The 24,877-nt window shown below is 44.9% G+C and overlaps 7 protein-coding genes across 7 annotated transcripts; 3 read left to right on the top strand and 4 right to left on the bottom strand.

Annotated features, from left to right (window-relative positions):
* Positions 1-2,840: 2,840 nt before the first annotated feature.
* AKAW2_51054A (uncharacterized protein) lies at positions 2,841-4,700 on the top strand (the record flags this gene model as incomplete). The annotated part of the gene is made up of 1 exon (XM_041690940.1): positions 2,841-4,700. The coding sequence occupies one exon, from the start codon at positions 2,841-2,843 to the stop codon at positions 4,698-4,700; it is 1,860 nt and encodes a 619-aa protein (XP_041544475.1).
* Positions 4,701-4,912: 212 nt separating this feature from the next.
* Positions 4,913-8,072, bottom strand: AMD1 (AMP deaminase; the record flags this gene model as incomplete). The annotated part of the gene is made up of 4 exons (XM_041690939.1): positions 4,913-5,241; positions 5,295-5,422; positions 5,509-6,629; positions 6,681-8,072. 4 exons carry the CDS (start codon positions 8,070-8,072, stop codon positions 4,913-4,915), a joined length of 2,970 nt encoding a protein of 989 aa, XP_041544474.1.
* A 1,931-nt stretch (positions 8,073-10,003) lies between these two features.
* Positions 10,004-12,581, top strand: AKAW2_51052A (putative actin binding protein; the record flags this gene model as incomplete). The annotated part of the gene is made up of 4 exons (XM_041690938.1): positions 10,004-10,208; positions 10,261-10,448; positions 10,503-12,374; positions 12,495-12,581. The coding sequence occupies 4 exons, from the start codon at positions 10,004-10,006 to the stop codon at positions 12,579-12,581; spliced, it is 2,352 nt and encodes a 783-aa protein (XP_041544473.1).
* A 1,292-nt stretch (positions 12,582-13,873) lies between these two features.
* Positions 13,874-15,866, top strand: DNM1 (dynamin-related GTPase DNM1; the record flags this gene model as incomplete). Its single annotated transcript, XM_041690937.1, has 2 exons — positions 13,874-15,496; positions 15,552-15,866. The coding sequence occupies 2 exons, from the start codon at positions 13,874-13,876 to the stop codon at positions 15,864-15,866; spliced, it is 1,938 nt and encodes a 645-aa protein (XP_041544472.1).
* Positions 15,867-16,321: 455 nt separating this feature from the next.
* Positions 16,322-17,146, bottom strand: YEA4 (putative UPD-GlcNAc transporter (Mnn2-2); the record flags this gene model as incomplete). Its single annotated transcript, XM_041690936.1, has 1 exon — positions 16,322-17,146. The coding sequence occupies one exon, from the start codon at positions 17,144-17,146 to the stop codon at positions 16,322-16,324; it is 825 nt and encodes a 274-aa protein (XP_041544471.1).
* Positions 17,147-18,379: 1,233 nt separating this feature from the next.
* RAD17 (putative cell cycle checkpoint protein Rad17) lies at positions 18,380-20,197 on the bottom strand (the record flags this gene model as incomplete). Its single annotated transcript, XM_041690935.1, has 1 exon — positions 18,380-20,197. The coding sequence occupies one exon, from the start codon at positions 20,195-20,197 to the stop codon at positions 18,380-18,382; it is 1,818 nt and encodes a 605-aa protein (XP_041544470.1).
* A 1,525-nt stretch (positions 20,198-21,722) lies between these two features.
* Positions 21,723-23,995, bottom strand: AKAW2_51048S (ELMO/CED-12 family protein; the record flags this gene model as incomplete). Its single annotated transcript, XM_041690933.1, has 3 exons — positions 21,723-22,186; positions 22,265-23,630; positions 23,732-23,995. The coding sequence occupies 3 exons, from the start codon at positions 23,993-23,995 to the stop codon at positions 21,723-21,725; spliced, it is 2,094 nt and encodes a 697-aa protein (XP_041544469.1).
* Between the last annotated feature and the right edge of the window lie 882 nt (positions 23,996-24,877).

Here is a 24,877-nt window from a genome sequence, read left to right as displayed (position 1 = left end):
GCGGCATAATTTCAAAAATCAGATTCCTGCGCCAACAACGCGTACAAAGCCTATTATCATGAGGTCTTACTATGGTTGACCCCGGTAATTTTGTTAGTATGGTGGAGAGGTGCAGGGGGTTGAATCCTTCTAATCATGCTGTTTATATAATTATTAATACTTTATATAGTTATCTTCTGTATTGATTACTATCTGATACCTTGCAGGTATACTATCAATCAAATTATTTAAGAATATCTCTAGTAAAATATTATACATAGCTTATATAATCCTATATAATTAATTTATATAACAACTGCTTATTCTCAAGATAATATTACTTAATTTAATTTCTAATCTAGTTTCAAACAGTTTTAAATAAATTAAGATCTGGTAAAAATACCAGCTAAGTAATTAAAAAATCTTATACTTATTAAACTCTTATATAGTAGTCCTACTTATATGATTAGAAATATTATTTTATATTAATTAAAATTATTATCTGTTGCATTCAATCAAATATATAAAATTATTAATAATAGAAAAATATATTCAGTATAATTTTTTGTGATAGGATCTACTTGTCAGGGTAGAAAGCCTGTCGACTAGGTAAGGAATCAACCTTGAAACGCAGTAGATTCGTCTAATAACGACAAAGGTAGCCTATATCCACGGGATAGACTGATCCTTGAGGGATCAGTAGCTTATTACAAAGGAATCAGCATCTTATAGATGTCAGAGAGATGTAGAACCTCTATCAATGATCTCATGACTCTCATAACCACTGTAATACATCATTCCGATGCCCAAGGCCCCGATAGCTAGGTTATTCTATCACATTTTTAGTATTAATATTTCTTTATTCTTTCTTCCAAAAGAGGCATGGTCTTTTAAAATTATTATAAAAAGAAATTTAAAACATCTAACTATACTTATATAATAGATTTATATAAAGATAGGTTTTATTAAATTCTTTACCAGACTTATAAATTATATATATCTATTTATAAAAGCCTGTGGTTATCTAGATTTTATTAGTCTAGAATATTTAATTCTATTAATTCTATATTTAATATAGGTGTTTAAAAGCCCAGGTTAATTTTACTTATTTATTAACTGGTAAAAGAAGTAGTTTTTAAAGTATTTTATAATATATATAATCATATTTTTTCAAGAAATATATCAAGGCTGATACTTTAACAGAAAGATTAAACTTTTTAATAATATAATAATATAGCAGCTGACACATACACTTTAAACTTAATATTTATTATATAATATAGATAACTTCTTTATCTGAGAGCTTTAATATATTATCTTTTATTTTATAAAATATAACTTATTGATTTTGATATATATATTAAACTTAGTAATAATTAATCTATAACTGATTAACTATTTTTAATAAGTAAAATTTATATTATAAAGAGTAAGAATACAGATATAATCATTATAAGATAAATATTTTAAATTTATTTTCAGAGAGGTAGGTTCAGGTGTAAAAGATATCTTTGATCTTTAAAATACTAGGAATAAGTAAAATACATTATTATTTTCATGTTTATAAGCTTTAATTTCAACAGGGGCTAACTATATTAGGCAAGCAGTATTAGTTAGGAGACTCACCGCTGGAAGGATTCAACCCCCTGCACCTCTCCACCATACTAACAAAATTACCGGGTCAACCATAGTACTTACATAGGTGCCTATATAAAGATACTACACTATCTAGTCAGAAGTCTCGGGACACTCAAAATTTCTTCAATTTCTAACACCAATAACTCTCTCAAATATTGGGATATAAGTCTCTAATTCTGAGTATATATAAATAACTATTATCTTTATATATAAATATAATAAATAGTAAGTAATATTCATTTTTCAAGAAGTAATCTATAATAAATTAAAATCTTTACTATTTTTTTCGACGCGAATATATTGAAATTTTTATATAATATACTATTTTTTTTATATTTTTATATTACTTTTCAATCGATTCTAAATATTTTTTATATATATTATTTCTTATAAAACTCAAAATCGAATATTTCATGATTTTTTAAAAATATAGATATAAAAATCTTTAATTTTTTTTAAAAAATTTTGTATGGGTTCCCATTAAAATATATAATTTTTTAATTTTAATTATATTTAAATTATATAATTTCACATAAAAAAATTATAAAAAAAATATTTTGGTAGAATATTAATCTTTTAATATTTAAATATAATAATATCAGTTTTAAAATCCACTATATCATATAAATTTGTCGAGATAAATAGATTTAAAATAGATGAGTTTTGGTGTGATTTGGGGGGTTGTCCCGAGACTTTTGAATACTTATTGTACATTGTAGCGTAATAAAATCTTAATACCGTAATCTAACTAACTTCTGTAATATTTTACAATCAGGGGCTTCATATGCATTGTTTTGGTAGGTAAAATCGTCTAAGCTTAGTTAGGAAGGTGGGATGATTAGGCATATATTGTGGGGCAACGACCGTACACTTCATCAATGAATGTCATGTGACAAGACAGGTAACCCATGTAAGTACTATTGTCACATGATATCTATGCAAGCTACCTTTCAACCACACCAGGTGGGGTTGAGTGGCTAAAGCACCTCTGTTGCAGTGAAACAACGCCCAGATACAAGACTTCGGACTTCCGCACCCACTATATGTGGTTATCACATATGAGGCATAGGAATGCTGAATTTATCACATGAGAGTGCTGCTAACATAGTGAGTGACCTTGGAATGAGGCACTGTATTTACTTGGGTGCCGGGTTTGGAAGAAGCCAAAGGCCGAAGGGAACAAAGGGGCCTCTGTGATCTTCGTCCTTAGCGAAGACGAAGCGATGTCTCATCGAGGTCTCACATCAGATAAAAGGGTCAGGCGTTTCCTGCCCGAACCTGTCGAAACCTCTTCCCGCAGTTCTAGGGACCCTAAGGCTACCTTCCGAGAAACCAGCCCGTCGACACAGAAGGGCTCACGAGGCTCCAACGAACAGTCACCTAAACCTAAGAATAGCTCGCGTCAAATTGTAACAGAAAGGTCTCCGCAGCCTGTCCGCGATAGTTCTGGAACGAATGATATAGGTTCAGGGCCAGCGGTCAACGAAGCCGTTAGCTTAACTGTGCCAACTAGGGTGGCCCGGGAAGACAAGCAATTCAAGAAAGAACCACGCTCTGTAGGTCCGAGAAACTCCGTGCTCCTGTTTCCGAGGAAATTCACACCGCAACTCGTGGAGACTGGCAAACGATCGTTTCGGCGACACCAGATGAGGCATATTCATCACAGTGAAAGCATACCAGAAGCATTGCCTCGAATTCCAAACCTCGAAAGTATTAGGGACCAATTCGCCGATGATGTCACCGGCATAGAAGAGTCTTCTTTTTCATATGCAAATTTGCAACGACGCCAGGAAACCAGAAGACATTCTTTCCGAATACCTGATCTTCCTGCAATCCCATCGAGTTGTAGTGAGGATTCTGATGATTCAGAAGTTTCTCCAGGGCCACCATCATTATCTACTACTCATCCTGGACCTTCTATGAAACAGAAGACTCATTTAAATGAGCGTCATGCAAATCAATTATCGGAGTATGTGGTAGCTCTAGCGGCCCATTCTGCAGAAAATCAACTAAAGGAGCAGGCCCTCGCGGCTTTCCCTAACGAACAAGTCTATCAGCCCGTGGATCATTTCGCAGTTGATAGAGAGGATGATGACTCTTCGAAGGATGAAAAGTTGCAAGTCCGTACAAACATTTTCACATCAGGCATCCATCGAAGGGCCTCGTCCGCAGATCTGCCATGGGAACTCGAGTACTTGCGCAGGCATAAGGAGGAGGCCGAGATGTGTGATCGTGCTATGGCTGGAACAAAAGGACTGCATTTGTCGCCTACTGATAGGCGACCTTTTGACGGAGTGAGCGGGTCTTGCGGAAACTGGGCCGGTGGGTTTGGTTTGACACAAATCAAGCCAGGCATAAGCCCGCCCATGCTTGGAGAAGATCTTGTATTTCCGCAAAGTGTTTCACCCGAAGCGACAATATGTGAGAGCAGCAATGTTGAACATTACGTCACGCAAGACAAACAGTATCACAATGCTGGGCTTTGGTATGCAGACCGCCACCTTTTCGATGATTCTGATGGTGGCGGCCTTTGGATGGGAACTTGTAAATCCAACAAGCGCCTTTCGCGGTTGGACGTTTCGAAGTCATCGAGCCCGCGGTCAAGCGGCAATGCCGGTGGATATGCTCAATGCTCAACCGAAACCCTCACAGGTTATGAGAACCGGTCGTCATTGGATTTCTCAAGGGATACCGAAAGTTTGGACTCGAGGCACACGAGACAACATGCTAGCGACCAGGACCTTGATCATGAGTTGACTGATAGCTTTGTGACTCAGATCTACAATTATTTGTCCCTGGGCTATCCCTGTGTTGCTCGCTACTACGACCATGAGCTCAGTATCGTTTCTGGAATTTCTGTAGCAGATCTTAGATGTGATGATCTCAAGACAGATGCGAAGGGTTACGTCAGCGTCATGGATGAAGGTCCAACGGATCGGAAGGCAGAGAAGGGCCCATGTATGCGATGGATGGCACTGCGCTTATATATACAAGAGTGGGCTAGGAAACGGCCCAAAGTGGCTGACGACGGTATTCATGGAGCATGGGGGGTGTGTGAACGAAAGGGTAGCTGGGCCATCTGATACAGCTCTATTATGAAAGAAGGAACTGTCCTGAATCATATGTGAAGACTCAGGATACAAGATCTAGGTATGTCTCATATTCATGGGTGGTATTGTTGTCTTCTTTTGCAGGGTCCTAAGCGATGAAACCACGGCTGACACATCAATCGCATTGGTTCTATCCAGACTAATACTACCTCAAACCTGCTGCCCATGTTGAACGTATGTAGTAATCATTCCTCTCCGTCCTCCGTAGTTATGCCATCAATTGGTATGTTACTCCTGTGAGCTCTTTCATGAACAATGCCTGGGAAGATCTTTTGTTCTGGTATAGGGTCCGTGTTGAGCGTAGATTTGGCAGCACTAGCACTGCTGCTAGAAGATGTGCTGAACTCCCCAGGAGCAGTGGGACTTGTTGTTTCAGGATCTTGTGCTGGTAAGCCGCCAACGGATGCACTTTTTCTGACATTTGGGCTCGCGGCCTGCGGGTCTATGCAGTCATCTCGTACACCTGCTCTTTGGTACTGAGAAGTTGAAGAGTCATCGGTATAATCCAATGAAACTATGACAGCATAAGCACCAGATCACTCGGTACCTAGATATGTAAAAGCATACCTGAACCCGGATCACCTCGTACCTGAGGAAGCAGTGGCCCCGAAGATCCCCAGTGATTGATAGTGGTAACATTGGAACCTCTCAACCGAGCTGTTGTATCGTCCCCCATGTTTGCATGTCGCTCGATCCTAAGGAACCTACAGTTAGCCAATATCCCCCTTTTGTAATAAATAGCACGGTATCACTCCACGTATGCCAAAGGATTGAAACCTACAGTGTCAATTCCCCGATCAAAGTTTCATGCCTAAACTGTTCACGAATGTCAGGAACATTGCTTTTGGCAACATTGTTTCCTGCGACACCCTGTAGGCAGCAATTGTTGCCTAGCCATCTCTTCTTCAGAGATACTTCAAATCCACTTTGTTCGACTGAATGCTTTGCAAGCTCACACATATCTACCGCACTAAACTTGTAGATCTGCGCAGCGACTGAATATTCCTCGATAAGGGGCTCCTTGGTGAAAGCAAACTGCAAGGGATCGTCAGTAGACAAGGAAACGTTGAGGCCTCTCTTGAAAAAGTTCGCACAGGGGTTCTTGTCATAGGTTAGAAACAGCGCGTTGTTACTGAGGGGTGACATAGCAATGCCTATTTGGTCGAGATAATATAGGTACTGCAGCAGGGGAACCTTCCTCAGAAGGATTCCATGACTGATACTATGGCAGCACAGAAATCCCACTGCAAGATGATCGGGATCCCCAGCCTCGCCACAGTGTGGCCTCAAGACAAATGTGTTAAAACCGCGTTGCTTGCGCCAGGTATTGAGAGATGCGATGTTGGCAAACATGAAATATAACCAATAGCTATACGGAGGGTTTTGCTTCGTATTCCATTCCCTTGGAATTGGATATTTCCTGTATAGTCGCCGCTCTGCTTTGCTCTCGTCGTCAACACTGTCAAACCCAACCACTCGTTGCAAAAAAATATGGAGCTTAGGGTGGCTATTTGGATCCTTTGTCACTTCGAACAATGGCTGGAAAACGTTTGTGATCACCTGCTCGAAATTCTCCATCATGCCGCTCGATTTGTACACATCATACAGCCGAGGTACCTGGATCAGCCAACGGACATTAGGAGAAAAGAGCTTATTGTCAACAACCCAGGCTGCAAGCTTGTCCCACTCCTGAATGGATCGTCCATATATGGAGATGCGCCATTCCACCATTTGGTATTTGCTTGATTCCAAGTCAGAGATTACTTCCTTGGTTATCTCGGCCAGATAGCGTCCCTTGATGAAATTATCTGTTTTCAGGAATATTTCACGCAGCCTTGATTCACCCACAGGGTTGTACTTGAGGTTAAACTTGTCAAAACGGTGAAAAGAATCGGTATGTGCCTATACCACACTTAGTAGCTAAACGGTCAAGGGTAATACTTTGAGACATACATGCATATCAAGCGTATCAATACTCAAGTCATAAGCCGTCAAATTAATACTCTCAAAGACTTCTCTCAGCGTCAGATGCTTGCCGTCTCGAAACAATACTACTTCGTCCGGGGATTTCTTCATCTTGCTCTTGATGAAACGAAGAAGGTGTTTCTGATTCATACACGCAGAGTGATGAACATGTGTGTCGACTTTTCGGACATTGTAAAAATCTCTATGAGGTACTTTCTTGCTGTCGGCGATCTCTTGGTATTCGTTTAGGAGAGCATAGAGCTGAAACTTCCCTTCCAAGTAGGAAAGCCGCTTGAACGCAAAGCTTTTAGCTGGGCCGTCTGTTGACACGTCCGTTACCGCATCAAGGTCCATATAGAAATCCCGCAGGGATGGGATATTGACCACAGGCTGTCGTAAATCAGCCGCTGCATCGTTTTCATAGACTTGATATACACTATTTTCATCCAGTCTGTATACCCAGCGGGACTCGGTAGGAAGCGGCAAGCAATGGGCCATGTCAAAATCTTCTCCAACGTCTTGCCCCATTTTCCGTCTTTTTTGATCGATACGGGAGCTATCGGCACTTCTACCAATGTCCCCCTCGTTATCCCATGCTGGTTCCGGGGGAGGAGGGTATATCTCCCAGTCGGGATGATCTTTCGGGTTATCCTCAGGCCCCTGCAGAGACAACTGTATATATTTCGCCCGGCGGTCGAGTAAGTTTTTCATCTTGCGACATATAACATTCAACTCAGAAGTGACCGCGCTGCTATCTGCTGAGATGTTCATCATACCCTGAACTGGCCCCAAGGAGTCGCTAGTATTCTCCACATTATGCGAACGTGACAAGGATGTTTCTTCCTTTTGGGGGCTTATGACATGCACTTCATGTGGCTCGGGATGTTGTTGCGAAGCAGAAAAGTCAGTGGTATTTTTCCCAGCTGGGAAAGTCATTTCTGGTTTGTTGTCCGAAGAAACACCAGTAACTTTAATAGCTGGAGGTGACCCTGCCATGTCTCTAGGATCAGAGTCGCCTACTAAAGTTGCCATAGCCGATGCTTCGTTGTGATGATCCCCATCAAGGTTCCGAGATGCGATCTGGTGATGCTGGTAAAAGAGCTTTGCTTCAGCGTGGCTCATTGACTTTTCGAAGGCATAATCGTAGGTGGGTGTCTTCAATTGTATATCCCTTGGAAGAATGCTTCCCGAATCTGTTTCTGTTGAATCAACGTCGCAGTTGTTCGGCTCAACCACTTCTATCCTTTCGTCACCAGGAACAAGCGATGGGCCGTCGACATTGTTGTTAGTTTGTAGATGAACACCATTTTCTGATGGATCTTGAGATGTGCTGGCATTGGCATCCAGCCTGAGAGCATGACCTGAGTGTGAAGAGGTCATCCCTTGACAACTGCTAGGGCAGTTTACACGAACAGGTGCTTCTGTACAATATTGTGACACTGGTCAGGTCCAAGCTGGCTGGACGAAATTTGGTATGAGCAAACTGAAGGCTTCACCGCTGTACGTAAACGTAAATTTTATGTAATTCCAAGTAATACCCGCTGGTTATTGCGCCTGTCGGGGACCAGAATGTATTGGTTGTATCAGACATTTTCATTCAATATGTACGTGCAGCTGGTAAGATAAAATGGAAGTTTCGCGGGGTAAATCTTTCATTGATTTGATATATACATACTAGCATTTGTATCTAATACCTTAGGTAGTACCTGCCTTGTTACTCGGCATATCTTCCACACTACGCTATGCGCTGGCCCTAAATCTCGTCACATGATTCCACTCGCTACAGTACTATGATGTAATTAGTAGTTATTTTGTACCAAGCTAGTTCGGCTTGCAGAAAACACAGTAGTATGCGGTACCTCCCATACACGTAACGTAATTTCGGAGAGCAACCGAAAAAGCTATCGCTCTATCTAGGCAACTGCTAAACAGATGACGATTTTACACCATACAAACTGCATATTAGATCTAATTCGACATGATTGTATTCTTGACCACTATAAGCACAAAGTAGATCGAAAATCAAGTCATACAAATCTCCAATAAATCTTACTACTCTAATAACTTTCATACACTCCAAATCCCCTGGTAAGAGCAAAGTAGTAAATTATTATACTCAAATAGCCGGGAAGGAGATTTTCTAATCGAATACTATACAAATACTGTAAAATCGCTCTGATCGATTAGAAGTCAAAATCCAGGATCAGCTACTAATCAGAGTGCTGCTGGTACAGCAGAAACAGAATCCGGTATAGGATGCAGTCCGTATGGTGAAAATGCCATCCGATTAGCAGCCACCTCTTTGTATCAATGCGGACTGGTGTAAGTTACTAAAACTATACTGTTATGGTTTCATAGTTACTGAAGTTAAATGTAAATGTAGATTCTGATACACAGTACTGTAGATTGTCATGCATGGCTTATTCGTGCCTGCCGATTGGCCGCAGTAAAGGAAGCCAGCGCCCCAGTAACTCGAACAAGCCGGGCCTAACTGTATAGCAACGACCTCAAGTCGCCTAGTGAAGGACACTTGTGTGATTAGAACATCAAGAAGCATTTGTGGAGTGCTAAAGCTAGACCAAAGGCCCAGTCTTGAAGGTAACGCTCAAGTCAGGACTTTGTTGAAATTAACCCCTGAACTTTATTTTGTGGCTCGGGGTGGTTGGATGGTAGGCCTTAACTGCGTTTTAATTCACAAAGTACGAAGTGCGGAGTATTTCAGTGGTATCTCAACTGAAGCCTGGCACGCTCATTATGTATTTATGTAGACATATTTCCCCTCTGCCGCCTTCGCCTCGATTCTTTATAGTAGTATATCCATAATGGACATCGTCTGCAGCCAGAAACATCCGGTTGCCCTGTTATGCCCAGCTGGGCATCCCTCGGGCCCGATTTCTAGCCAGATCTACAGTAGGTAGTTACAGTGGGCAAGTTACCCGAGTGTTCGGTGTTCAAGGTGCCTGGGTACCTTATTCGTACTGAATTACTGATACTGTAAAGGGGAGTGCACCGCCTCGCCCAACTGTTGTTCCGGATTCCGGTGCCCCCCATACTCCGTAGAGTGTGACGTATCCCGCTAGTCTGAACATGACTCCTAGGCAGACACAACTACTCCTATTTACCAAACTATCACCCGGTGTTCTTCCATACATACGATCATTTCTAGTTGATAAAGGTATACAATTCAATCTCGCTAGTGTCATACAAATTTGGAGCGTCACTTGTTGCCTTTTGCCACGTCTGACAGGGAACAATTGTGTTAGGTTATTACACAGACATTTGAAGCTTTTGTGGTGAACCAGCTGGTAGATATGGCGACCCTGAACTTATCGGCAAATGGACCTTCGATATCAAAGAGCTATCAGAATGTCGTGAACTCTTCTTTTGCGGGTTCTGACACAAAATCTCCTACTTATGGACAATGGGCGATCTTCTCTGTCTCTACACCACTCGTCAATGCATTCCAGAAAGAGAGTTCTAACAAAGAAAGTGTCTTGAAGGTTCAAGATACCGGAGGTAAGTCTCTCCCACTAACTAAATGAAACTTTAACTGACTATATTTCACAAGCCGGGGAATTGGCGGATCTTATCGATGAATTTTCAGAAGGGAAAATACAGTTCGCTTATGTCAAGGTTGTAGATCCGAACACGGGTCTTCCCAAGAATGTTCTCATTGCCTGGTGCGGCGAAGGTGTTCCTGAACGGACAAAAGGATATTTTACCAGTCATTTGTCTGCCGTTTCGAAGTTTTTGCACGTTAGTTCACACTTGCCCCATTCCTACTTCTTATCTGACTAAAATATCTACCAGGGATACCATGTACAGATAACTGCTCGCTCGGAGGGAGACCTAACCGCCGAAGGAATCATACAGAAAGTTGGCGACTCATCTGGCGCAAAGTATACCCCAGGTACAGCCCAACAACCATCCTTGACACCCAAGCCGCCGATATCGACGAAGCCTGTTTTCACCCCTAGCCGAACTGCTGGCATTGATCTGAGAGCAGGGGGATCGGGCCCACAGCGGGTAGTCCGGAGCCATGATGACAATGATGGCTGGGGCCCTGATGCGCCACCTGTTACTAGGACCGAACTTGAAAAGGTCCAACCAGCCTATAAGCCGACGAAGGTTGATATCCAGAAACTGAGGTCAGAGCCAAGAGATGCCACGGCCGTGAATGACGCGCAGCGTTCTGAGGATCGTGGCGATATTGTCAAAGGCGGTTACCAACCTGTTGGGAAGGTAGATATTGCCACAATCCGGAAACAGGCCCGCGAAGCAGGCAACTTTAGTGATGATAAGCCAGAGCCTGTGCGGGGTGCATATGAGCCCGTCGGAAAAGTCGACATCGCTGCAATTCGGTCCAAAGTACAGAAGCCAAACGTTTCTACAGCTGACAACGAGCGCGGCTCTCACGAATTGACTAATGCAGCGCCATCCAGCAGTTCCGAGCGTCTGAGCAGCTTACCGAAGCCGAAAGTGGCGAACAAGTTCGGTATTAATTCAGCGTTCGTGGGTACAAAACCGCCTCTGCCCGTTGCCCCTTCTACAAAGCCGGGCTCTTCTACCGCACAGATTGGCAGTGCAAGCCGTACATTTGCCGATGAAGGTGGAAAGACGCCGGCACAACTCTGGGCAGAGAGGAAAGCTAAAGAGCGTGGACAAGAGAATGTATCGGCCCCGCTACCGTCTAATGGCGCCACTGCCATCAACCAGGAAAGTGAAAAGGGGGAATGGAAGAGTTCCTATAGCGGCAAAACTTGGGCCCCGGTTCAGACCACTAACACCGGCAAGTCCTTCGATAGTGACGTTCCCCAGCCGTACCAGGCGTCAGATTCTGCTCCTACTGAGTCGACCCAAATTGATACCCAAACTCCCCAACCAAGTGTCAGTGCTATCAGGGATCAATTTTCTCAAGGCCCTGCGCCAGACTCTCCTCTGGTACGAGAAAATGCCAAGAATAGCAGCCATTCCATTCCTTTACCTGGTCTGCGGGTCGATTCTCAGGACTTGGAAGCTCCTCAAGAGCCTGTAACTCGTCAAGAGCTTCCCACCCCGCCGCAACAGCCTCGATCTCCAACCCCACCCAGTCCGGAGCGCGAAACTTCCCCAATACGCGTTGCCCTACCCGTGGGTAAAGGACCTACTGATGTTCACGAGGAGCAACGCTCGCCACCTGTGATACCCATCGGAAGTCTACAAGACGCAGTGCCCAAAGAAGAGGAGCTGGAGGATGATGTGCACGACATTGGACGGGCAACGGCCCAAGCTACTGTTGGTGATGAAATGCAAGAAGATGGGATTAAAGCTCTCGTACAGTATGATTACGAGAAAGCAGAAGATAATGAGATCGAATTGAAGGAAGGCGAGTACGTTACTAATATCGAGATGGTCGATCAGGACTGGTGGTTAGGGTCGAACGCCCAGGGAGATAGAGGACTTTTCCCCAGCAATTATGTGGAGGTAGTTGCAGATGAGGAACCGACCCAGGCGGCTTCAGGACGTCACGAAGATACGGTTGAATCGGATTCTCCAGTACCTGTCACCAAAGTCACTGAATCTCCGGCTCCGGCTCCGGCTCCCGTGCCAATCAATGAGTCTACTGCGACGGCTCTGTATGACTATGAAGCCGCTGAAGATAACGAACTCAGCTTTCCCGAGGGCGCTGAAATAACTAACATTGTAAGTCGTGATTATTCGAGCCTATAAATCTCGATGCCCCCTTTTCCCCTCTTCCCAGCATATGAGGAAGCCTTCAATCATTGATAGCTAATCATCTGGGCGATTGCCTATGTCCTCCAGGAATTCCCCGATGATGATTGGTGGTTTGGTGAGTACCTTGGTAAGAAGGGGCTCTTCCCAGCCAACTATGTGCAACTTGCGAAATAATTGCCGTGCAATCCTTGTCTACTGCAGACTCGCTGAGTGCGACACCCGAACGTGGCCGAGTTGAGCATGAAGAAATCAACTGGCGAGGGGGAAAGAACAGAAGTATTTCTGCGAAGGTGCAACTTTCCTTGGCAGGTTGTTGTTTGGGGGAGGGGCTTGTTTCCTGCCTTTGGTGCTTTGTAAATGTACTTAGTATGCACTTGTTATCAATTCATAGTGTATAGTTTCGAGCCTTGTATTGTTTGGTCAGCGGGGTCAAATATTTCTAGGTCGAGAAGAAGGGTGTTGTTGGTATATGCAAGACTTCACCGAAGAAGGAAGTGGCTGAAGTTCAAAACAACATGGGTGCATAGCAGTACCGTGACTCTGAATAGAGGTCCAGAAAGCCGATGGACCGCTGTTAAAACGAACGAATCAGAAGGTAGAAAGCGGTGCCACTACTCATTAGTAATAATCACATGACATTCTGATCTAACTCTACTGCACATGAAATCCGGCGGAGTGAACCACTGAGGGTACTACAGAAAAGGATAAAGGGCGCTGCCCGGGTTGCATACTTCGTTATTTCTTCTTCGATATTTGAAGCATTGAAAGAAAGGTTAGCCCCGTTTTTTGTGAATGTTGGCAGAGATATTGTGAGCATACAGCACCTAACATGAAACTGTACCTCTCAGTTATTATTTTCCCCAGTATTGTCAAGAAGATCATCCACGTTTGACAAAGGCATTGGGGCCTGTATCACTGGGCACTTTTACAACGATGACAGCTCTTAGCGAAGATCTGCTTGTGACTGTGAACAAGCTTCAAGATCTTGTCTTTAATACGATCGGAAATGACTCCCTTGACTTGCCGCAGATTGTACGTTCCTTCAATATTCACCCGGCAAGAGTCCGCCCCTGCTATGGTGCTAATAATCTGTGCAGGTTGTTGTGGGCTCTCAGTCATCTGGCAAATCGTCCGTACTTGAGAACATTGTTGGCAGAGACTTCTTACCACGAGGAAGCGGTATAGTCACGAGGCGCCCGTTGATCCTCCAACTCATAAATATTCCCAGCGAACGGCACGATAAGCCCGAAAGCGATGAGGTTCATATACCCCATACAGCAGCAAGTGTGGCGGGACAGTATGAGTGGGCAGAATTTCACCATCTCCCTGGCCGCAAATTCGATGACTTCGCCTTGGTTAAGCAAGAGATTGAAGCGGAGACCGCAAGGATAGCTGGAAGCAACAAAGGAATTAATAGACAGCCCATCAACCTCAAGATATTTTCACCGCACGTACTCAATCTTACCATGGTTGACTTGCCGGGGTTGACGAAAGTGCCTATCGGGGACCAACCGTCCGACATTGAAAAGCAAACACGGGCTCTAATACTTGAATACATAGCGAAGCCGAACAGTATCATCTTAGCTGTTTCGCCTGCTAATGTTGACCTTGTGAACTCTGAAGCTTTGAAGCTTGCTCGTCAAGTGGACGCCATGGGTCGAAGGACAATTGGAGTTTTGACGAAACTGGACCTCATGGATCATGGCACGAACGCCATGGACATTCTCTCTGGGCGGGTCTATCCTTTGAAGCTCGGATTTATTGGAGTTGTCAATCGATCACAACAAGACATTCAATCTGGGAAATCACTGTCTGACGCATTGCACGCCGAAGTCGATTTCTTCCGACATCACCCAGCCTATAGGAATATGGCGAACCGTTGCGGTACGCAGTTTCTTGCGAAAACCCTGAATACCACCTTAATGTCCCATATTCGGGATCGGCTGCCCGACATCAAAGCGCGTCTTAACACTCTCATGGGTCAAACTCAGCAAGAACTTGCAAGCTACGGCAACAAACAGTTCAGCGGAAAGGAACATCGTGGATCCCTTATTCTACAGCTTATGACGCGCTTCGCCTCGTCTTTCATATCTTCCATCGATGGAACGTCCTCCGAAATATCAACCAAGGAACTCTGTGGAGGGGCGAGGATATATTATATCTTCAATTCGGTTTTCGGCAACTCTCTCGAAACAATCGATCCTACCCACAACTTAACTGTTACTGACATTAGAACTGCTATTCGGAACTCGACTGGTCCACGTCCGAGCCTATTTGTTCCGGAGCTCGCTTTTGACCTGCTTGTCAAACCTCAAATAAAAATGCTAGAAGCTCCTAGCCAGAGGTGTGTTGAATTGGTCTATGAGGAACTCATAAAGATTTGTCATACGTGCGGCTCGCAGGAATTGCTTCGTTTTCCACGGCTTCAAGCGAAACTGATAGAGGTGGTGTCTGACCTTCTTCGTGAGCGTTTGGGACCGTGCTCAGCTTATGTTGAATCGCTCATTTCCATACAGAGGGCATATATCAACACAAACCATCCTAACTTCCTCGGTGCAGCAGCGGCTATGTCGTCTGTCATGCAGAACAGGCAAGAACAGGAGAGACGGGCAGCGCTAGCCGATGACCGGAAAAAGCGCGAGAAGAGACGGTTGAAAGAACTCGGAGCGGTGAATGGGAACCCGCCAGCATCCCCTGAGGATGAGGACGAACAGCATGCAGATTCTAAGACGCAAAATATTCCCATCAGGAGTCAACCTCCGAGAAATACCAGAAGCATGTCCCCTCACTTTGGCAAAGGACAAGAAGGTGGCGTGACCGCAACCTTGAATGGAGCCCATGCACAGTATCAAACTGCTTTTGGGACAGCCAATACCACTCGTGATTCGTTCTTTAACTACTTCTTCGGTAAGGACGGCGCGCAACCTACCAGCTCATTGCCTCAGCTGTCGGGACAGAGCCGTCCATATACCAATGTCAATGAAGCAAGCATTAGTCACAGCACTCGCCGGACTGATATACGTTCCCCTATCATGTCAACTGATGAGTTCCCACCTCCTATGGAATTTACCGGTGATGTCGGAGCTGTCGTAAGTTTCTCGTACCCTTTGTTACACGAAAGACATGTGCTGATCATCATTGTAGCCGAAGGACGACCCCGAAGCTGTCCTCTCCGACCGTGAACTGTTAGAGACCGAGCTGATTAGTCGACTCATATCTTCTTACTTCAACATCGTTAGAGAGACCATCGCAGATCAAGTTCCTAAGGCTATCATGCATCTCCTTGTCAACCACAGCAAGGATGTTGTGCAAAATAGACTCGTGAGTGAACTTTATAAGGAAGATTTATTTGCAGAGCTTCTTTACGAGGATGATGGCATCAAGGCGGAGAGGGAGAAGTGCGAGAGATTGCTGGATACCTACAAGGAGGCAGCGAAGATTGTCGGAGAAGTCCTGTAACATTATTGATGAAAGAGCAGACTGGGGACCATCAGCTTGCGCTATCAGCCAAGACAATATCCAGCTTCTGGCCTTCTGAAATCCCGGGGTTCGAATGATGTCGCACATTTTTGTATTTATAGTTTTGACATATTATCATCACCTGCGGTAATCCCCAGTTACCCCATGCGGAACAATAGAGAAGCAGTGGTGGCGAGTAGTCAATCAAAAGAAACTAGGTGTTGTCTATTAATGGCCATCGATGCGTCGAAGTTAATAGATGTCAGGACTAGGCAGTACTATGCATTCCAATGTATACATATGTTTATAAAGCTCAAGCCAATTCTTGAGGCACATGCACCAACATACACAATCCACTCAGATGTATTTATATGCACATTTCTGTCTTTATGTCTGGAAGACCTTCCTGGCCGTAATAATGACGTGTAAGATAATTCTAGCGAAACATGACTGCTTTAATCGTTTTTAGCAGTTTTAACCTTGGGGCGCGCACCCTCAATGCCATATAAGGCGCCGCCTATGAACACAAACAACGCGCCTATGAGCACACCTGGTGAAAGGGCATTCCCAAACAGATAGATGGAGAGGAGAAGAGAAACAAGCTTCCGAACATTAAGAACAACGGTGACTGTTAAAGAAGATGACTTTGCGGAGAGGCGATGGACTCCTCGTATGCACAAGTACTGCGTCAGCGCATTAATCAGAAGGTAGATTACACGTGTCGGGACACACGTGAATATTGAGTGCAATTGAAAAATATCCTTCAGAATCGGGATCTGCCGTGATATACCGCCGGGTATTGACGCAAAACGCCATCCCTCGCACGACTCTTCCGAGGAACTGATGCCTTCAAGACCGGCCGATGATGCATGGCTCAGAGGACCCATTCCGGTCATGCCCAAAATCTCAGGCCCAGAAGTTGGGGGATATGTCGAGAAAAGCATCCGCCACTGGCTCACAAGTTGTGCATAAGCGGGTAAAAATAGCGGCAGTGATAGGGTGTGAGAGTAGAACAGAGCTTCTTTCCAGTGGTCTCGGCCGTACTTTGCGTAGAGCCTGTCCGCATATATCCCTTGGAAAGCCGAGAGTATCATCGCTAGAGCAAGGATGGTGAACCCAACCAATGTCGTGGTTGCAGAAGTGCTTTCAACATTCATAGACTGGCCTTTAGCCTTGGCATCTGCTAAAGCAGCAGTGACAACACCCAAAGTAAGCATTAGAACCGCGAGTATTTGCCCTCGCGAATATCTCTTAGCATTGAACAAGTAGCCGATGATCATAGACGCTACTGGGCCCCCAGATCTTAAAATAATGTGCAACGGAACTGAGATCCTATAGGCAAAGGCCCAGTTGTTGAGAAGATTGACTGTAACGAAAAACGCTGTGTAGACTAGCCATGATCTTAGTGGAATGGCACGCGGACTAAGGTATAGTGAATGAGGTCCCGCTGACACAGAGAGAAAGCCAGGAATCGTTAGGACTGCAGTTAGAAGGAATTGAGCAAACGTTATTAGAGGACCTTGAGCGAAAACGTTAGAGAAACCTGGGATAGGAATGGTTGGTTGATGGAGACTAAATACCAGAGCTTGGCTGGTCTCTGTATAGAAGTCAGTTTCGTTCAAACCCCTATGAATTGCGGAGGCACTGCACTTACTTGATGATTGCCTCAAGTGCAAAAACCTACCATCTGGCGTCAGTAGCGGAACGTAGCCATACCTGGGCACATACTCACATTGGCGCAACAGCCACCAAAGATCAAGGAGAACATCAAAATTATATTTGTCCATTGAGGCAGTACAGTATGAGTGGTAGCACATATTACACTTGCTAAGTGCCCAGAAGTGGCACCTGTAGGGCCCATAACCTCATTATTCCTTTTTGCCTGCTTCGGGACCATTTCAGCATCCACATTGTTTATCCCATTACCTGAAGTTAAAGTAGTTTCAAGCTTGTAGTCAGCACCCGGTTTACTCTCTCTCTGTGTCGAAACGGGGTTACGGTCATAAACCGTATCCTTTCGAGCGGACATTTGCTGGCCGTGTTCCGTAGCAGACAAGAGAACGAATTGCGGTCCAGAATGAGACAAGGATAAAGGCAGAATTGGAACGAGAGTGACGCGAGACTTGGGCTCTGGTCCAGACGTGATTATGTTATACGTGTTCTTGGGTTGGTTACCTAACAGTAGGTACTACTTACTGTATGTGGTATAGCGTGCATATTCCGGAGAAAGTGACCGCTAACCTTAGATGCTGGCGACCTACTAGCAGCCCCGGCGGCCAGGCATGCTGCTATCCGCCACTAGCAGTCAATCAATCAAGCAATAACCATCTGCCATGATCTACAGGACGTTCCGTTCCTGTTTCTTCTCTCATGGGAGCAAGCAAGCAAGCATCCCAGAAAATCAGTCTCCTACACTGCATCTGGCTTGATACGCTTAGGCTATTGGGTCGTTAAAATCTCATTGTTGCGAAAGAATATGTTGGAAGTCTATGTCCAAATCAAATATGATAATATCAGTAGTCATCTACAATATCATCATCGGCCAAAAACAGCCTCTCCTCTTCCAAAGACGGCGGCAGCTGGGGCCCAAAAGCATTGCTGTGGTATCGACGACTGATTTGGGACGGGCTTCCTGTAGGAGGGCCCTTCCATGGAGCCGTAGATGTGACTGCAGGTAATTCAAAAGTGTTGTCAAGCAAATCAAAGTCATTAGCATCACTTTGACTCTCAGTCCCGCTGAGTTTGACAAGCTTATGGAGTCCTTGGGATTGCTCCATGTCGCCAGCTATAAGAGCCAGATAAGGCAGTTGGTGAAGAATGAGATCACTGCGTGACATCATGGTAACAGCTACAGTTGGTTTACTGCGGCTGTCACTTATGCTAGTGGCCTCCTCAGGTTTGGAGCTCGAGTATGATGGGTCCAATAGTTTAGTAGACCATACATCTATGAGATCTTGTATCTCTTCCATATCTCGAAGCAATCGCAACGAAGCCGGGAAAAGCATTTTATATGCGCTTCTTGTATGGTTCGAGCCATTATTGGGCCATGCAGATCTCTTCACAGGGCTTGGAAGAGCAAACAGTATACCTCGAGTAGCAACCTGATAACTGAGGTCTTCCTGGCGCAATGAGTCTGACCCGGAGTTGTATCTACTGACACCAGCCAACCCGAGTTTGCTTCGTCCCCTTGTGTCGAAAGACAGCATATCGCTGTCGGATAATGCACCTATGCATCCGTCCAGGTAGTCTGTAAATGATAAACCATTGCATGACGGAACATAATTCTCGTGAAGAGCGCAAATAAAGGTTTGATTATCGGTTCCGGCTTCATCCACAAGTTCGTTGACACACACTTGGGATAATTGTGGCCGCTTATGGTGGCTTAAGTAGTCTGGGGGCAACACAACTTGGGCGCCTTCAGTTGAACCGGCATCGACACGTTTGTTATACATAACCTTGCCAATGGCGTGAAATAGCCCAAGACTCGCTTCTCTCTGTGTAACTAAATCCAACGTCTCCCTTTCAAAGGCCGTAAGAGGTATGCTAGATCCTTTCGAATTCCTAGTTTTAGGGGGTGGGAACTTCTTGAACCCCCCAGAATTCATGCAAAGAAATTCCAAGGACGAGATTGCACTTCGAATGTCCCCGATAGTAGAGATATTATGGAGTATGGCAGGGCTCGGAAATCTCTCACGTTTGGAAAGCCGAGCCTCCTTTTCTAGCACGAGATGCAAAGCCTTGTACATAAAAGTCGGGGCTATGCTATTAAAATCAAGGATGCTCGTTTTTGGGTGATTGTAGAGTACTGGTCCTAGCAACCGATGGACTGTTAGGCTATCTGAAGGAAAAGATCGTGAGTTAAGAAGTGTCTCTGACACGATCAAGACAATCGGGGAGTTTCGTTGCACATCAGTTTCAGAATCTATGTTATGTTGTGATGTTCTGTCAAGATACCGCAGAAGAGCTAGTCTGAACAGTGTTAGGCCAGACGCAGAACCTGTAAGCGTTGGAAATTCCTCTATGAGAATTATGCGCCGTCGCGAAGCATCCGCATTATTGTCATTATCTCCAGGTCCGGGAGAGCTAGTCACCTCATCTAGGTCGAGTCCTTTAAATTCGTTCCCACGCTCCAGGAAGTCATCAAAACGGGAAGCAATCGATACATGTGCTTTGGTGGCAGACTCTGATGAAGAAGGGTTTTTCCATTCGAGAATGTCGTAATTCAACACAGCTGATAGTAATGAAACTGTAGCTGTCTTACCGCTTCCTGCAGGACCTCGAAGGACAAGTAGCTTGTCTTCTGTTAGAAAGGAATCAATGTAGCGAAGCATAGTGCTAGACAATTCTTCCTTGAACTGATATGGAAACAAGCACGAATGGAAAGGCCAAAGAACAAAGTGAGGGGAGAGAAAGGCTGGTAGCTTACCTGTCGCTCCCCTCTGGCAAAAGTATTGTTTAACCAGCTTTTCACATCAGAAACCTTCTTGTGGTGAACCGCCAATTCTTCTATACTGGATGGAGCAAACTGCTGCGCCCATGGCAAGGTTCTATGAGCGGGTTGTAAAGAACGTGATCTGGATTTAGGCTGCTCGGTGGAAATGAGAAACCGATTGGCCATCCCAGCAGATCGTTGTCTAGGTTTGGAAGTTTTAGTTGAATCATTTTGGTCCGAAGGAGTTGTCCAACCGCCCGCCAGAGTATCAGTATCGAAGGTGATGTGGCGCGTGAATATCTCATCAAACGAATCATAATCATCTTCAATTATTTCGTTGCTGCTTTCTTTCCCATCTGTAGATTCTAGATCTTGCCTATCACCAATTTCTCGCGCAGGCAATTGCTGTTTGGGGTTTGCGGGGCCATAGAAGCTATGTAGGGAGTTATTCGTCTTTGTAGCGTCCAACGAATGCTTGCGTTTCATTTTTCTTGCTTATTCGCGGTCTGCAAGGTAAATAGTCCGGAGCCAATGAAGAGACTGGGAACTGGCTGTGGTGCTCCGTACAATCGAGAAGGGCAGGTAAGCAACACTAATCTGAATCCTGGGCCTCCCGATCGAATGACAGTCTAGCTAATTCCGCTGACTTTTCGCGATGGGACAAGCAATTCATGACCATTTGATATGATGGATGCGAGAAAGCAGATGAGTCACTGAGCAAGATCCAATTTTGACATTGATATGTCTAGCTAGAGGCTGACATAGAAGTATAAACAAGGAAGCTGTATGATATAGGTGGAATATTGCAATGCGGAATCGAACTCCTGCTACTCGTTACCGCCTACACAGAGCTTAGGTACTGCACTTTCTGCGCGCACGAGCCTCTCGCCCGCCGCATTAGCCTTTATCTGGTATGACTTGGTGGGCCAGTGTCTGGACGCGGACGCGTCTGTGTCCCTTTGTAGTTTGGCATGTGCTTATTTAGCGCCACAGATTAGAGATGTTAACCCAAACTAGATGACCAATGCACTGTATCATTGTATGACTTCCCCCGCTCATGATCACATTGAGCCCGGCGGAATTTTTGAGCGGAGCTTACATGTCGCTGTTCTTGAAGTAACTCATTTGCAGGTATTAGAGATTAGACCGAGAATTACACGAGACAATCGAAATGGACGATGGGAAAAGAGAAAGAAAAAAAGATACCACAGATCCACTATCTACAGAGCATATTAGTTCGAGTATATAATATGCAGTGGTCTAGCAGCTGATTTCGCCGAAGAGTACTAATAAATATTCCAACCGAATCGGTAGCCCCTGTACATCCACATTATCGTCACTCAAAATACCCTCCACATGGATGGAGATGTCTCGCAAATATTTGTTATTGAACAACCGTGTCAGTGTCGAAAAGGAGCTCGTTATTATGAGCCACCAAAGACGTCATAGTAGTAATTGTCATCAAGGCCATCTCGCGTGGGAACTTGGGGCGCTTCACCCGCGAAGGCCACATCATCAAAGCGAACATTCAACAAACGGATCTTGAGCCCGTAATCGCTGACCAAACTTATAAGCTTGTTTGTCTCTGCAGTTATAGGCTGCTGGTTGAGAAGCATAAGCAAACCATCAAGCCACTCAGATGCGACACTGGTTGATTGTGGACAGAAACTCAACAGCGCAGTTTCACCTTGCACTGATCTGCTCGAGGTTCGGCGATGGCCATTACTTTTCTGGATGTCCCCAGTCCCGTGTACAGGCTGCGAGTAGCCGTGCACGGTAATCTTAGTATAAGATACAGCATGAGACATGTCCTTTGCAGGCTCCGCTGACTGATCGTTGGATGAAGCAGAGACATTAGAGACCACTGAAGATACCGATGAGAGGTCGACTTAAGTAGTAAAGCGCAGTCAGTATTTGAATCCAGAATAGAACAGACCACGCATCGACATCAACGGAGCAAACTTACTCTTCTCGGGTAAAGTATCGAGCTCTGGACACCTCTCAAGAATGGAATTGAAATCACCAAAGTGTAAGAACCTCCTGTTGTGCGAAAGTTGAGCATATTTCCATGAGCGTTGCTCGGTTCCCACGTCTGAGCTATCAGAGCCCTCGTTGAGGAACCATGCGCCGTGCAACAGACAGCGGATTCTCTGTTCTTTAACAAATTGAAGTGCTTCGTGATACAATTCTTCGCGCATCTGCTGCAGGTGTTGGCCCCAGGCATCTTCATACGTGAGCCCCAACAACTCCATTTGCAATTCGCGGAGCCGACCATACTCGAAGTTGGTCAACTCTTCTTCCACTTCTTGCACATCCTTTGTCCGAGGTGCTCCACCAACAACAGACTCGATCAGGATTCGAACAAGCTCAACGATCTTTCCGTAATCTTCGACTTCCGCTCCGGTAGCCTTCCATAGTCGAAAGAGAGCATGTAATCCTGCTACATGCAATCTGGTCCAATGCAACAGCAGAGGCTCAAACAACTTGTCAAGGTTAGAGCGAGACTCTAGTAGAAGATAACCCTTGGAGTCATCCATTTCCGATTTGTCCACCTCAAAATGCTGGTATAAGATCGAAGTGACTGACAGTGAGGCACGGGCAATGGGACATCGCTGCTGAGGAGGCTTCGTGGACTGCTCCAGAAGCATTTTTTGGAACTCATCTTGATGATTCCTGACATAGTCTGCCAGATCCATCATGCCCAAGAACCCGGTATCCTCAAACTGCATCGAAGGACTCTCCGTCTCGAAACCAAGACGCCTCCACTTCTCAGAACTGTGTTTCTTAGACTGTTTCATCTCATCACCATTATCGAGGCCCTTTTCTTGGCTCCGCTCATGCGAGCTAGCCACATAGATCCCTTTCAAGGCTCTCCTGTGCTCTGGCCTCTCCAGATCCAAGGGTATCTCTCTCCATTTCCTCAGAAGAACTTTGGTAAGAGACTGAAATTCTATTAATGGGTGCACGTGATCCTGCAGTGCAGTACCTTGCATGAGGGAATAGACTGCTCTGATCACACCGAGATCTTGCAGCTTTTGAATAAACTTTGGCCACTCCGTATCTGCCTCATTCGTGATAGAGTCGCGCATGAGCGAATTAATCAACTGAAGTGCATTTGCGCAGAGGGCATGGTCTGCAGACGAAAGTCTATTGACAAGCATTTCCAGGAATTGCGGATAAATGGCAATTGCGGGCTTCAATGCACGAAAGCCAAAGTTTCCATCTTGTGATAAGTGATTACCTGAGTAAGGATGTGACACTATGGAAACTAATATAGACATTGCACCCCTTAGGATGTTAACCAATGGGTGAGTCACTATGAGTTCAACAACCTGGAAAGAAAAGACGGTACGATATATCAGTATGTTACTATATAAGGTGGTTTGCGGGAGTATGTTTTTAAAAAGACGGAGAGCTTGTTCATGTTACCTACTCTTTCAACCATGTCTTGGTCTACTAGATCCCAGCCTTTGTCAACTTCTAGTATTCTGGCGAAGCTTGTGAGGCTATATGCCAAGGTGTTACCACTTGCATGCAGAGTCAAGTAGCGTAACCTAGTGAGTCCACCTTCTGCGATGAAATTATCGGCAAAGGAGGGATCCCCAATGCTCCCTTGGAGTTTAAAAACTGCCATTTTGCGCACCGCATCTTCGTCACTTCCTAGCCTCTCAACCAGCTCAGAGATGCTGGTTTCCATGGTGGAAAGTAGTAGTAATGTGGCCCCTCCGGTCGCAATAGAGTACGGGCAATCGTCAAAGCGAGGGTAAACCAATCAGTAACCGTACCCGTTCTCTGACCAATTTTCATACAAGCAGTAGATTCCGAGTGGCATGGCCCTGTAAGAACTTCAGAAAACGAGGCTCAAGGGAATCAGCACCTTCTACCGGTTGAAAGAGAATAAGGGAGGGTGGGTTGCCAAGAGATCCAATAACGGAACTCCGCACTTGGGCTAGATCGAAACCGGGCAAGTTCGACCCATTAATGGACTCCAGGATATGTAGCTGACCTGCGATATAATTTAAACTTGACTACTTGTGTATCTGCGTATCGGGGGCCAGGGGCCGGGAGTAAAGGTCCAATTGCTGTCATCTACTCCATCAAGTGAATTGGGTGGCGATCAAGGAGCTTTGGCGAAATGATCATTTTTACATGACCTCGTATTTAGCTGTAACATGCAATCAGGGGACATAGTACGTCACAATTTCGAGCGGATATCTAAAAGGGGCCCGAAATATCCTTGGCATCTCCTTGCCATCCTACGCAGATAATTAAGTACGCTGGTTTCTCGATCATTATGGAGGGGTCGGTCATTGGAAAATGTCGGCTATTGACAGGAGGAACATTCAAATTATTTGATAGATTCATTGGTTCACTTGTACGTGAAGGGCCTGGAATTACAACGATGTTCAACACTTGCAAATTGATGTTTCATGCAGGATGATATGGCAGGCTAAGATCTGCAGGGGTAACAACCTAGTAAGCATTGGGCAACTGGACTGTGTATAGACCAGTCAGCTAGAGTGGACTAGGTCTGTTTTACGGAGTACGCTCTATCTCATAACTACGCTTCAGTGCATAG

Source organism: Aspergillus luchuensis, chromosome 5, assembly GCF_016861625.1.
Source record: "Aspergillus luchuensis IFO 4308 DNA, chromosome 5, nearly complete sequence".
NCBI classification, from domain to species: domain Eukaryota; kingdom Fungi; phylum Ascomycota; class Eurotiomycetes; order Eurotiales; family Aspergillaceae; genus Aspergillus; species Aspergillus luchuensis.
The sequence above is the reverse complement of the archived record's forward strand: the minus strand, read 5'-3'. Positions and strand labels throughout refer to the sequence as shown.